At 32.2% G+C, this 13,686-nt stretch overlaps 2 protein-coding genes across 2 annotated transcripts; one reads left to right on the forward strand and one right to left on the reverse strand.

Moving 5' to 3' along the window:
• The first annotated feature begins 2,555 nt into the window (after nucleotides 1–2,555).
• LOC132599550 (uncharacterized) lies at nucleotides 2,556–3,911 on the forward strand. The gene is made up of 2 exons (XM_060312887.1): nucleotides 2,556–2,643; nucleotides 3,622–3,911. The coding sequence occupies exons 1-2, from the start codon at nucleotides 2,595–2,597 to the stop codon at nucleotides 3,891–3,893; spliced, it is 321 nt and encodes a 106-aa protein (XP_060168870.1). The 5' UTR covers nucleotides 2,556–2,594; the 3' UTR covers nucleotides 3,894–3,911.
• A 4,282-nt stretch (nucleotides 3,912–8,193) lies between these two features.
• Nucleotides 8,194–13,016, reverse strand: LOC132600767 (hyoscyamine 6-dioxygenase-like). Its single transcript, XM_060314139.1, has 4 exons — nucleotides 12,737–13,016; nucleotides 10,514–10,818; nucleotides 9,472–9,790; nucleotides 8,194–8,561 (listed from the first exon to the last, which is right to left on the reverse strand). Exons 1-4 carry the CDS (start codon nucleotides 12,926–12,928, stop codon nucleotides 8,316–8,318), a joined length of 1,062 nt encoding a protein of 353 aa, XP_060170122.1. The 5' UTR covers nucleotides 12,929–13,016; the 3' UTR covers nucleotides 8,194–8,315.
• Nucleotides 13,017–13,686: the final 670 nt, after the last annotated feature.

Below are 13,686 nucleotides of genomic sequence, written 5' to 3' on the forward strand. Positions count from 1 at the left end.
CACATACCACTAATAATCTTCCTGAACTAACAACTATTATGCAGGGTCTCAGGATTGTTGTGGAACATAACCTATTCTAGAGATCAACACTGATTCAACTGAGGTAATAAAAATGATTAACGAGGGACATTTGCCTTATAACTCTATTATTTCTGATTGCGGATGCTTGATGAGAAGGCTGGGACATCCAGTGCTAAGGCATAACTACATAGAGCAAAACAAGGTTGCAGATATACTGGCAAAAGAAGGTTGAAAGCAGAAGCTTTTTGATGCAGTGACGATTCTAGCAGTTCTACCAGTTTTTGTTAGGCATTTTATTGGACAGATATGTCGGAAACTGTTTATGAACAAAGTGTTTTGCATTGTAACACCCATGAGGGTGATATTTTTGGAGAACTTAATTGCTCAAATGACATAAACTCTAACGTTGTTATATTTATAAGCTAATATATATCAGTAGTATCTATTTTTTTTTTTTAAAAAAAAAACGTTATCGAAACTCGGGAGGTATATGTCTTTTTGAAAGAGAAGGCTTAAGAGAAATTGACTCATTCTTTCAACTTTAACATTGAAATTTGAAAAATAAGTTTTTAAAAATTTCAAAGTCTTCACTCACAAATATCAATTATATTTTCATGCTCAACTACAACCCCAACTTCCAAATATTCATTTTTGATTTAATTTTAAGTAGTGAATGCAAGTCATCGAACTTCTATGATGTAACCAAAAGAAAGACTATGCACAAGACATATTAAGTGTTTGGATTGACTTTTTAAAAGTAGCTTATAAACTAAAAGCTAACATTAAAGCCATAAGTTAGAATAACTAACTTTTGGCTTTTGGCTTTTGACTTATTTTTGTACCTTTTTCACCTAAAGTTAAGAGCTTAAAAGCACGATTTATCTTTCTCAAACACCACAAAAAGTATAAAAGAGCTTAAAAGCCAATAAGCACTTAAAATAAGTCAATCTAAACACCCTTTTATTCTCGGATATGCGAAAGAACAAAACATGAACAATTAACCACCAGAGTATAGACTGAACCTACAACAATAAAATAACATTAATTGATAAAGGGCGAGGCATAACTACATGCACAATAAACGTTATTGACTAAGGAAATAAGATCTCTTGCCCTCTTACAATTTGAATAGAAGTAAATGGTCTTTCCAGATCTCTTATTTTTTTTTTCAAATCTCTTATGTGAAAAAATGAATATCTCTTATAAAAGGATCATAAAACTATTTTTTTTTGTAATGGACTAAAAAACTATTTCTCCCGACTTGACTCCCTTACTCAAGGATAGGGGGAGACTTTAGACAATATGTGGTTGGGTGTGTTGCCGGGGGGGGGGGTGTTGGTTGACTCATAAAATATAAAAAATATTCATCTCATATCATAACTTTTGTAGCATATAATTGCCAGATGTTTTTGCTTATTCTTTTATTGTTGGAAAATATAATAGTTTGACAGAAATGAGTTATCAAAAATTTGTCGGATAACTATAACGACTTATAGCCCGTTTGGCCAAGTTTTTGGGAGGCTAAAAGTGCTTATTTTAAAAAAGTAAAGTGTTTGGCCAAGCTTTTGGAAGAAAATATTATGACCCATTTGGACAAGCGAATTATTCACTTTATCCTGGAATTTTGTTTCACTTTTTTCAAAAATTGGTGCTTGGCCATAAAAATTCCAAGTACAAAAGTTGTATTTGGAATTTGAAAAACAACCCAAGCCTTATTTTTCACTTTTTCTATTTTGGACCGTTACTTTTATTTCTCTGTTTTCAATTTTACCCAAAAAGTTTTTATTTTTATAAAAATAACCCTCAAATTGTTATTTTTACAGCTATTTTTATAAAACCTTGTTGGGATTTATATGGAGAACAATCTATACAAGTGCAAGGTGGGGTTGATGGACAGTGTTTCACACTGGTTATATTTATTAATTGCTTTAGAAATTGGGGGTATAAATCATATTTTATGTTTTTTTTTTTCCAGAAAAAGTACAACCAAATATTATTGCGAAAATTATGGCCAAACACAACTTCAACTCCAACTCCAACTTCAAAAATTCCAAAAAAAGTGATTTTTTTTCCGGTTTCTATGGCTAAATGCCTACTAAGCGTTTCTAGGGAGTAACATAAGTTGTTGTTCAAAAGCTAAAGAAAAGTCGTAATTTTTTTTCCAGAAGTACTTTTGAAGAAAATTCGTTAACAATATTTCGACTAGCACCTTTAACCACCACAAAATTGTATTAACAGGCTAGATTCCAAAATCTCAGAGCACTGTCAAAAAATCATCTTTACTACTTACTATATTGTTAAATTGTGTCTCAGCGTAATTTTCCGTCAATATTTTCAGAAAATTATAGAAGTGAATCCAATAGGGAACATCATTATTAGATTTTCTAAATATGGCAAATTCGTTAAACTAATTCAACTCAACTTACCATATTATTTAAACTGAAAACAACTTTACTTAAAGAAGAATTTCAATTTTCATTATATAAAGCAAGATAGACATCAATTTTTATTTTTATTTTTACCCTTCTCAAACTTACACACGTTTTATTCCAAGCAAAATCTGCTGCCTAAGAATGAAGATCATTTGTAGTGTTCTTCTACTTTTGCTAGTTGTGTCTTCGGGTATTTGGACTATACAATCTGTCTTTCTTTTTCCTTTCGACAATTTTTTTCTTAAAAGCTACAATAAGGGTGTGTATGGTATTGATAGAAATATTTTCTGCAATTTTTTCGTGTTTGATTGATACAAATATTTTTCTAAGAAAAATTGATGAAAATAGCTCCATTCATGGGAGTCGGAAAAAACAAATTTCATATGTAGCATATTGATTGTCTCCTCTCAAACCCCAACACCTATAGCCCCGACCTCATGGGCAAATTTACATGTACATTACGGGGCACATGAACCCATTGTCTCCCCATAAAGCTAGATTTTTTATGTACATATTTACTATAATTGATATAATATTAACTATTGACACCCATGTTCCAAAAAGGTTGAATGGTGCACTTGGTTGAATTCTTAATTATTTACTCAAAGGATTAGAAATCGATTCCCACTAGCTACCTTTTTTTTTTCCCTTCTTTTTTTACATGGTGCATCCATGTTTTAGAAATCATAAATTCGCCTCTGTGCGACCCAATCCATCCTTGACCCAGTCGCCCCCCGTCCCAGCCCCCAACCCACCCTGTCCCTTCACCCACCCCATGCAGGCCCCTCACCCCCACCTTGGCCTCCACTCTTGAACCCAATCCCACCACCCCTCCTAATCTTTTATAATTTTTGCCTATATTTTACATAACGGTTCTTGAGGAGATATTTTTTGTTTCTTATTAAATGCCAAAAAATAAGTAAGAAAATCACTTATTTTTGAGAAAATATATTTCAAGATGATATGTTCCATGAAAAAAATTTAACCCACCCTAAGTTAATTTAGTTCAACCTATCTGATATGTCCAGATTTGTCAAAGTATCTTTTCTCGTATGTTACCTGTTCCAAACCTTTAATTAAAGAAACTTAATAATGAATGCAATACTTACCTATTACATTAATAAAGTAAGTTACCAAACTTATTTTAACTTTTATGTTTTTATGGCAGTTGAAGCAAATGCACCAAGATATCCTCCATCAAATGATGACTATGATTATGACAGGTGTGAAGCAATTTTTGAGAATTTTGGTTGTGTAGATTCATCAAATGTATGTGAAGAACGCTGTATAGAGTCGTGTTACAAAGGTGTAGGTGATATCTATAGTTATTGTGATGATGATAAAAATTGTCATTGTCACCCTATGAGAGGTGGTCCTTGTCCTCCTCTACCTGACTGCCCCTTAGTTACTAAAAAGAATGTTACATCCACATTTCATTGATTAAATTATTGAAGAGAATTATCTGTTTTTCTCAAACTCTTTCACTTTTGTCTCAATAAAAGAATAGCATGAGATTTTATTTCGAAGTTTCCCCCTTATCTCCATAGCCTAGGGGAAGAGAGGCGGATGCAACGTTTCGTCAATTGATTCATTAATTTAGTATTTTCGAGGAGCATAAGTTTATTTATATGCAAAATATGATCTTGCTAATATTGTAACAAGTACTAGATTTGATATAGTTTTAAAGTGAAATGTGGTTCATAAGTGAACTTATAAGAATCTTAAAGGTCGAATCGATCAAGTTTAAAACTTGAATTTGTCTCTATAGGCAAAAGCAAATAAATCTGGAACAACAACAATCTATAGCACGATACAACTATTAAGTTAGGATGATTAGAAGTCAGTTGTACAATAATTTAGCGTTACATAATAAGTAGAGTCTGATAACTAATTCTTTTTGAAGATTAGAATTAATTCAAAAACATAAAAGAAGTTCTTCGAGATCTGATAGTGAAAGAGGGATATGAGGTTGTAACCTTTTGGTTGGCGAAAGAAAAGACTATTTAGAAGGACACACAAAAAAGGGGAGAAAATTAAAGACTTTCCTCTAAAACTAATTTTGTCCATAGATTTGGTTCCAAATATTTGAGGATTATTTCAAATATTATTTATTAGTTAATTGGCTCATTATTTTAACTTTAAACTTAAAATATTTGAATGTGGAATTCGAAAAATACGTCTTAGTAATTTTTAAAATTTCCAGTCACAAAAGCTTAGTTGTGTTTCATGTTCAGACACAATTTCAACTTCCAAATACTTAATTTTTTTTTTTCAAATATCCACAGTGCCCCTAGGGCGTGGGTATAACTATGGATTCGGTAGACGATATTGAAATCCTAGATGTATATGCCTTTTTTAAGGAGAAGGCGCAAGAGTAATTGATTCATTATTTCAACTTCAAACTTGAAATTTGAAAACAAGTTTTAGAAAAAAAATTTAAGTTTCCACGCATAAAATCGCAACTTTATTTTCATGTTCAACTACAACTTCAACTTCCAAATATTCATTTTTTCAAATTTAACTTTAAGTAATGGACGTCATAGATTAGCAGGTTATATGTATATGTCTAGGCCTTTCATAGTGTCTCATGGAACTTCTATGATGTACAAAAGAAAGACTATGCACAAGACATATTCTTGGCTATGCAAAAGAATAAAACATGAACACTAATGAATTAGACTCCCGCAGACCCATTTAATTGTCACTTTAGCTCTTTTCACGTCAATTAAAAAATAATAAATACAACATATAGTTCACTAACTTACCCTATTTAATAAAGGTAAACTGATTTATCTTCTTACATATTGTGCCTACTTCTTTAATGTTAACAGTATAGTTGAAATAATTATCAACTTTAATTTTAAATTCCTAAAGTAATAATTATTTTGGGACAAATTTCTTGAACTAAAACGACAGTTAAAATGAGACGAAGGGAGTAATAATTATAAAAATTATCCATCTCATGTCATAACTTTTATATCATATAATGGAATTTGAGAATTTTATTATACAATTGGTAGATGTTTTAGCTTAAGTATTCTTTTATTGTCAGAAAATATAATATTTCGATAGAGACGAGTTATCGAATAGCTATAACTACTTATTGCCATCAAGAACTCCCAAAACTCACAAGCTCAATCTTACACCAACGACAATCGAAATATCCATTAAAAAATGTTTCAACGGGAAACTTTGACCATCACAAAACTTTATCAACGAGTTGGATTACAAAAACTAGAGCACTATCAGAACATCGTCAATAATATAAATTGTGTGTCGACGGGATTTTCTATCAATATTTTCCGAAAATTCTAGAAGTGAATCCAATAGGCAACATCATTATATTAGATTATCTAAATATGCCAAATTACCGTAATATTTAAAACTGAAAACAACTTATTACCTAAAGAAGATTTCCAATTTCCATTATATCCTCAAGAACTTACACATGTATCCAAGCAAAATCTGCTGCCTAAGAATGAAGATCAGTTGTAGCGTTCTTCTAGTTTTGCTAGTTGTGGCTTCAGGTATATGGTTTATACAATCTTTGTCTTTCTTTTTCCTTCTAACAATTTTTTTCTTAAAAGCTGTAACAAGGGTGTGTTTGGTATAATAAAAACATTTTTTATAATTCTTTGTGTTTGATTGGTCAAAATATGTTCCAAGATGATATGTTCCGTGAAAAAGATTTTCCGTCATACCAAACACAACATAAGTTAATTTTGATGAACGTATATGATGTGTCCTCATTCATATATAGAAGTATTTTTCTCGTACATTACACATTCAAGGCGTTTAAAGAAACTTAATAATGAATACAATACTTACATAGTACAATGATAAAGTAAGTTACCAAACTTATTTTTAACATTTTATGTTTTTATGGCAGTAGAAGCGAATGCACCCAGATATCATCCCTCAAATGGTGACTATGATTATGACTAGGGGTGTACATATACCGGGTTGGCTTAGAGTTTTTAAACACCAAACCAAACCAATTGCGTCGGGTTTTTAAATTTATACACCAAACCAAACCAATAAAATTCGGGTTTTTCAACCTTGGGTTTTCTCGGGTTACTCGGGTTTCTTGGGTTTTTCGGGTTGTTTTGGGAATAGTAATATATAACTTTTACTTCAAATATTTCTTTAGTCTTAGTAAGATACAACTATACAATTAAGGTGTTTCTTAAGAAAATAACACAAAATGTGAGAAGAGTGATGACACTGTATTAAAATATTCAACAAAAGCTAATAAAATCGGTTAAAGTAAATATTGCTAATTATTCAAGCCATAAATAAAATGACCATAATCTAAAAATACTAAGTCATGCTAAAATAAGTACGGAAAATAAGTATTAATTACATGACAAAGAAAAAAAAATTAAGTTAGGTATTTTCACTCTCTAAATCAATTATGCAAAACTAAAGAATAGATATCCAACATTATTGTTATTCCTAGTGCTAAATTAAATTTCTTTTGTTAGCATTAGTGTTGAGTTGGTTTTGGTTTGGACTTAATTTGAGTTACTAACATCCATAGGATACAAAACTTATTGACATTCAAAATTCTAAGTTCAAGCTTGAATAATATGATAATAGATAAAAAAAAAACTACGAAAAAATTTAAGAAATATTTATAAATTACATTACAAATAAATATTTTTATGTATAAAATATTTTAAAAATTGAATACATGTAATGCCAGGTTGGTTTGGTTCGGTTTGACTTTTTATAGTTAAAACCAAACCAAACCAATTATGGTCGGGTTTTTTTTTTTTCAACACCAAACCAAGTCAAACCAAACCACTAGTCAGGTTTTTTTCTAGGTTTGACTCGGTTTATCGGTTTGGTGCGGTTTGTCTGTTTACTTTGTACACCCCTAATTATGACAAGTGCGAAGCAATATTTGAGAATTTTGGTTGTGTAGATTCATCAAATGAATGTGAAAAATATTGTATAGATTCATGTTACAAAGGGGTAGGTGACATTTATAGTTATTGTGATTTTGAAAAAAATTGTCATTGTCATCCTATGAGAGGTGCTCCTTGTCCTCCTCTACCCAATTGCCCCTTAGTCACCAAAAAAAATGCTACATCTACATTCATGGAATTAACTATCGAAGAGAATCAATTAATTATTGAAGAGAATTATTTCTTTTATTCTTTTCTTGAACTCTTTCACTATATCTCAATAAGAGAATATCATGAGATGTTGTTTTCAACATTTTTTCCCCATCTCCATAGCATAGGGGAAGAGAGGCAGATGCAATGTTTCGTCATTGGAAATTTAGGCTTTTCGATGTGGGCGGAGCATAAATTTATTTATATGCCAAAATAATATGGCTAATATTGTAACAAACATCAGGTTTTATTTAATTACAATAGTTTAATGCAGTTCATTGTTAAGAAGTAAGAACCATTTTGGAGATGAAACGCTCCTCATTAAAGCAACTTCATATCCAGAATTACTCCAACTCGAGACATTTAGTTAAGGATTTATAAGGGTACTTATCACCCCACCTAAAGGTAGATGTAGCGGGGTATAAATCCACTACTTTCATTGCGGAACATAAATTTATGTGTAAAAATTCACTAATTATAACAAATAATAGATTTGAACTCATAACTTTAAAAACACAACGTGTTCAACACTAAGGACCTTGAAAGTTAAAGACATAAAACTTAAATCATGGATCCGCGTCTGATCCCACCACAGTCTTTTATGCATGATGGAAATAATATTGAAAATTTTGAACATTGTCATATGTGGCACAACCAATTTATTCACTCTAAATTCAAATACACTTGCGAAAACATAGAAACTTGTGTTATAACAAACACAAACATAAACTTATAATTTGTTTCAATCATAGAGCTTGTACGGTTTTAGTGCTGCTTCAATTTCAGTGGTGTCACTGAAATAATATCCCAAGTACTCTGTGTATGAAAATGACTTGAATAATGGAGGATTGCTCTCATTTATAAGTATTTTTGCAGGCTCTATAATGCACTCAATTGGACTTATTAAGCTGCCAACTGATGTTCGATCAGAAGTAGAATTTGTCACAACCCTATGCACTCCAGCTGATAACTTTCCGTTGGTGACAACCTATATAAAATCGACATTAAAAAGAAGAAAAAATAACTATACGTGCCAGATAATATTAACCGTAAGATTTTCATAATATAGGGGATGTAAGTATTTGATTTGGGTATATCTTCAACCGAGTCATATAATAGGGATAGTTAGAGAAGTTCATTTGATAGCAGCCTTCCGTTGCTGACAACCTATACACAATCACATTAAGAAAAAATTGACGACTCAGAGCTAGATAATATTAGTGCAGGATTTCATAGCGGGACATAAGTGTTTGGTTTTAAAATACATGAGATGCATTTGCAACTGAGTCATATTACCAGGTTGGTTAATGTAAGTTGATAGCTTGCGGTTGCTGACAATCTATACACAATCACCTTTTTTTTAAAACAAAACATGGAAATAAAGTCCTTTTTGATAGGAAACGCTAAAACCAATCATAGCGGACTTTCTATGGCATTAATCCATATTAGTCGATAGTGAATTTTAAATGCTTAAAGGAAAAAGAATTAATATGTGTTTATCACCTAAGAATGTAGTGAAATGGAAAAATTTCTTTACCCTTGATCAACGATTTTAGGTTCAAATTTTGATAGTAGAATCTTCTTAGGTATAGAATGCTAAAACCGACCATAGTGGACTTTCTTTGAACCGAATTTGAATTAGTTGGTCAGTAGCTTTTTGAGTGCTTAAAGGGGAAAAAAAAAAGAAACTAATATATGTCTATCACCAAATGATGTGGTGGAATGGTAAAGGTTTCTTTCCTCTTAACTAGAGATTTCGGGTTCGAGCACGTTCTTTTTGGTAGGAAGCACTAAAATCGGCTAAAATGAGCTTTCTACATCGCTAATACAAATTTTCGAATACTTGAAGAAAAACGGAAATAAATATGTGTTTTTGAAGTAAAAGAAATATACAATACCTTTAAGATCAAACCATTGATGACAACAAGTGCCCCAGGAATAGGTTCAACACCAAACCATTTCCCATCTTTTTGTCTCACATGCAATCCACTTAGTTCTTGTTGGACCAAATTGATGAGTGCACCATCACAATGTTCAGCTATGCCTATTGTTGAATTTGGATCAGGGCATTGTGGGTAGTGATGGGTCACCATTAGTTGGGTTTGGCTATGTTCTTTGCCAAAATACCCTATTTCAAGCCCAAGTCCCTCACACATAAGGTCCAAAATCCTCAAGCTCAATTTCCTTAATTCTAATGCATATTCACTTATCACTTCTCTGAAAATAAAATAAATAAGCAAGATTAATATTTATTTCATTAGTGAGAAGCTTTCAACTATTTTATCATTAGTAGTAACAAGAAACAATATTCTTAGTCCAAGATAGCTCTTACTGACTGGAATTGAAGAATTAGTAGATCTGTTCGTGTTTTTTTTTTTTTTTTTTACCTTTTCTCTCTCTTCAAATGTACAAGAAACATAGTGCGCTTTCACATAGTTTTACTTAATTATTTTAAATTAAGTGTATATTAGTAACGAAACTGGTTTAATTGAATCTCCTTCGATTCTCCCCTCATGTTGGTCCCTCCCTGAAGTTGAGATAATCCAGCCAATGAGGTCGTGGGTTGATTGGGCCTGACCTTAAAAGCCTTAGGTCTAAAATGGACTGAAATTTTTTAGCCCCACCCAATTCAACTAGCTAATGAGTTGATTTGCGTTAGTCTCACGGGCCAAGTTCATTTTGACGGTTCTAATCCAAATTTTTACCACATGCATTAATTAGTATGAGCAATACATATGTTACCAATGAGAGTTGTGATGGAGCGATAAATATTCCTCCATCATTAATCAAATGTCTCGGGTTAGAGCCCTAAGTATGGAGTTTATCGTTGTTAGAGAATGTTTTACCCCATATGTGGAACTCTCCTGCACAAATTTGAATTTAGTCGGGTCCCAATACAAATACTAAACACTGGGTGGAAAATCGGAAAACAAAATATACCTATATGTTTGTGGCTTTTCAGGCCATGACATTATGGTATCTTCAGTCAAAGGATGGCATCCATGTCCAAAAGTGTCTTTCCAAAAGACAGTTTCCTTCTCATTAGTGTTTGAACCTTTCTTCTTTGGTGTGTATTCCTTTTCAATGTAAAGCTTTGGCCTTTGGTCAATTGATGGTTCAAAGTCACTTAAGCCTTCATCTTTTTCAACAAACTTTACTTTGTCCTCAATTGGCAGCTTAAAGAACTCTTTGCAAACTGCTAAGGCATCAGCCATCAGGGTTTCTGAAACTCCATGATTGATCACCTGTTATAGTGGGAAAAGTTGAGTTATTTTAGTATAATAAAAAGAAATTTTGACAATTTTATGTTATATAATGGGTAAAATCTAGTATGTGACAAAAAAAACAAATACTTTTATTGCTTTACTATTATAGCGCGTTTATTGCAGTGACATACGTAAAATTAATCTTAAGGGGTCATTTTGTTCATTGATGAGATAATAATTTCTGATAAAATGGGAGGTTATTTTGATGGGGAAATTTCATAAATATACAATTTGCTCACTTACATTGCAAAAAAATAGCCCAAAACTTACATTGCTAAGCTTTAACCCACACTTATATACATATACAATATCATAACATATATCCACATACACCCATATACAATATTATAACATATATCCATATACACCCATATACAATATTATAACATATATCTATATACACCCATATACAATCCTATACAATGTTATACAATATTATACACCCATATACAATATTGTACGCCCATATACAATATTATACATCCATATACAACAACCACAACGCCGCCGCCACTGCTCCTTCTCCGGCCAAACAACCTGGACCAAACACAACGTCGGCGGAATAGATCTAGGGTTTCGGTAGCAGTAGGAGGCGGGGGAGAGAGAGGCGAACCAGATCTAGGGTTTCGCCGACATTTTTGGCCATCGCCGCGAACTAGATCTAGGGTTTTGGGGAGGAGAGAGAGCGAGAGAGAAGGATTTCCATGATGGCGGCTGTGATGTGTAGTGGCCACCGCCGCAAGCTAGATCTAGGGTTTGGGGAGGATAGAGAGCGAGAGAGAAGGACTTCTTCGGCGCTGGCGCCGGCGCCGACGGCGATGTGCAGTGGTGGGTGGCAGCACTGTAGGTAGAGAAAGGGGAGAAGAGAGAGAAGGCTGGGTCATATTTTGACAAGTAATTTTTGTTTAAACTGAAGATGGGCTACTGTGAGCAAGAAACTCAAATATAAGCTAAATTTGGTAGCATTGGTACCCCAATTGATACTGAGTGTAATTATCTCTATTTTGATCCCCTGTTTGTTTGGATTTTTATTTTCGGTAAAAGCAATTCTACGTTAGTTATATCATAATTGTGGTATCATTTTATACCAAATTCAATGTGGGATAACAATCTGATAAAACAAACCAAATAACAAAATTGTCCTTTAGTTATATCATAATTGTGGTATTATTTTTATACCACGTTGAATGTGGTCTAACAATCTGATAAAACAAACCAAATAACAAAAGTGTCCTCCCAAGTTCTTGTAAGAAGATTATGGTTAGAATTAATAAAACCAAGCAACTGTATATCTCATTTTTAATACAACGAACAAAATACTCAAAGTTAAAAAAAATAAAAAATAAAAAATAAAATAAAAATAAAAATAAAAGTCTTATATCAACTAAGTACTCCCATTATTATTTAGTCCCCGTATTATAAACCCCATATCACAATCCCAATAGAACTTGTTCGCAAATCAAATGACTCTTAAAAGTGATCAAAAAGTAGTCAAAGCTACAAAGCAGATACCAGAGGCTGGACTAACCGTAGAAGTTAAGAATTTTCCCCCATTAACTCATTGATCTGTTTAAAAAAAATTTAGTATACCAGTACAACAAGTGAGATTCCTAATGCCTATCTCTCTTGCCAAGTATACAACATTTTTCCACCTTATTCTTTTAAGTTATATGTGTTTTTGAGATAGATAACTAGAATACAATGTGAAAAAACAAAAAATTAGTCGGCGCCCTAGATATCAGACACAGGGTGAAAAAAAAAAAGGGAAAAAAAAAAGAAGAAGTCAACAATCAAGAAATGAGAGACGGCGTAAAACCGAATTTAGTCGGATCCTAATACGAATATCGAACATCTGGCGGAAAACCAAAAAAAACTAAAAATCAAGAAATGAGAGAACCTGAAAGAGACCAAACTCAGCTGAAGCTTTGATGATTTGGTGAATAGATTCAGCAGAAGGTTGTGTTAAATCAATAACTGGAATATGTGTACCAATTGGTACATCTGCAGATACCCTTTTCTCCAATGGAACAACATATTTTTCAGGGACAGAATTCACTTCTGAAGACAAACTTGAAACTAGTGATGCCATTTTAAACTAATAATTTCCCCTATCTTAATTAGATAGTAATTTCTTTGTGAGCTCCAAGGCTGTGTTATGGACTTATTTATAATGATTTTTTACATGCAATAGGCTAAATCTTACTAACCTTTTTATATTAAAGAGATCTTAACATCACTAGCCAACCGGCAAAAAGAAATTTTACCTGTCTAGTCATAATAGTTTATAGTTATTGTTGGTGTATATATATTCAATATACGACAAGCATATAATTCGTACAAATTATAAAATGGTTCTACATTAGTTATATTAATGTTTTGTTGTTGGTTTTATTAGGTTGTCGTGTAGAGTAAAATCTTCTTTTTAAAACATCTTATAAAAAATATCCTGCAATGAAAAACGGAAAAACAGAAAGAGAATTTATTGGCCACAATCAGGGGCGGAGTTACAAGCCTCTCTATGGTTTCGACTGTATCAATTGCTTTCGCCTAGATCGTGCAATTGTGTTTGAAAATTTAGTTAATATGTATAAATAATTATTCATGAGCTGACTATTATCGTTTTCTTTGTTTATTCAAGGAAACACGTCTTTTTCTTTATGGAGATATTTGAGATTTGAGGGTAAACTATATTATTGTGAATAACGTGGATACAAAAGAAGCCAATTTCAAATCTTCATTAGATCTTTCTCAAATCATGTCAAATTTAGCGGTGAAATTGAAAACAAAAACGAATAACAAACAACAGTTTAATAAAAAGGAATAGGTTTTGGTAATATTAAATGATCA

This window comes from Lycium barbarum, chromosome 6 (genome assembly GCF_019175385.1).
Source record: "Lycium barbarum isolate Lr01 chromosome 6, ASM1917538v2, whole genome shotgun sequence".
Taxonomy (NCBI): domain Eukaryota; kingdom Viridiplantae; phylum Streptophyta; class Magnoliopsida; order Solanales; family Solanaceae; genus Lycium; species Lycium barbarum.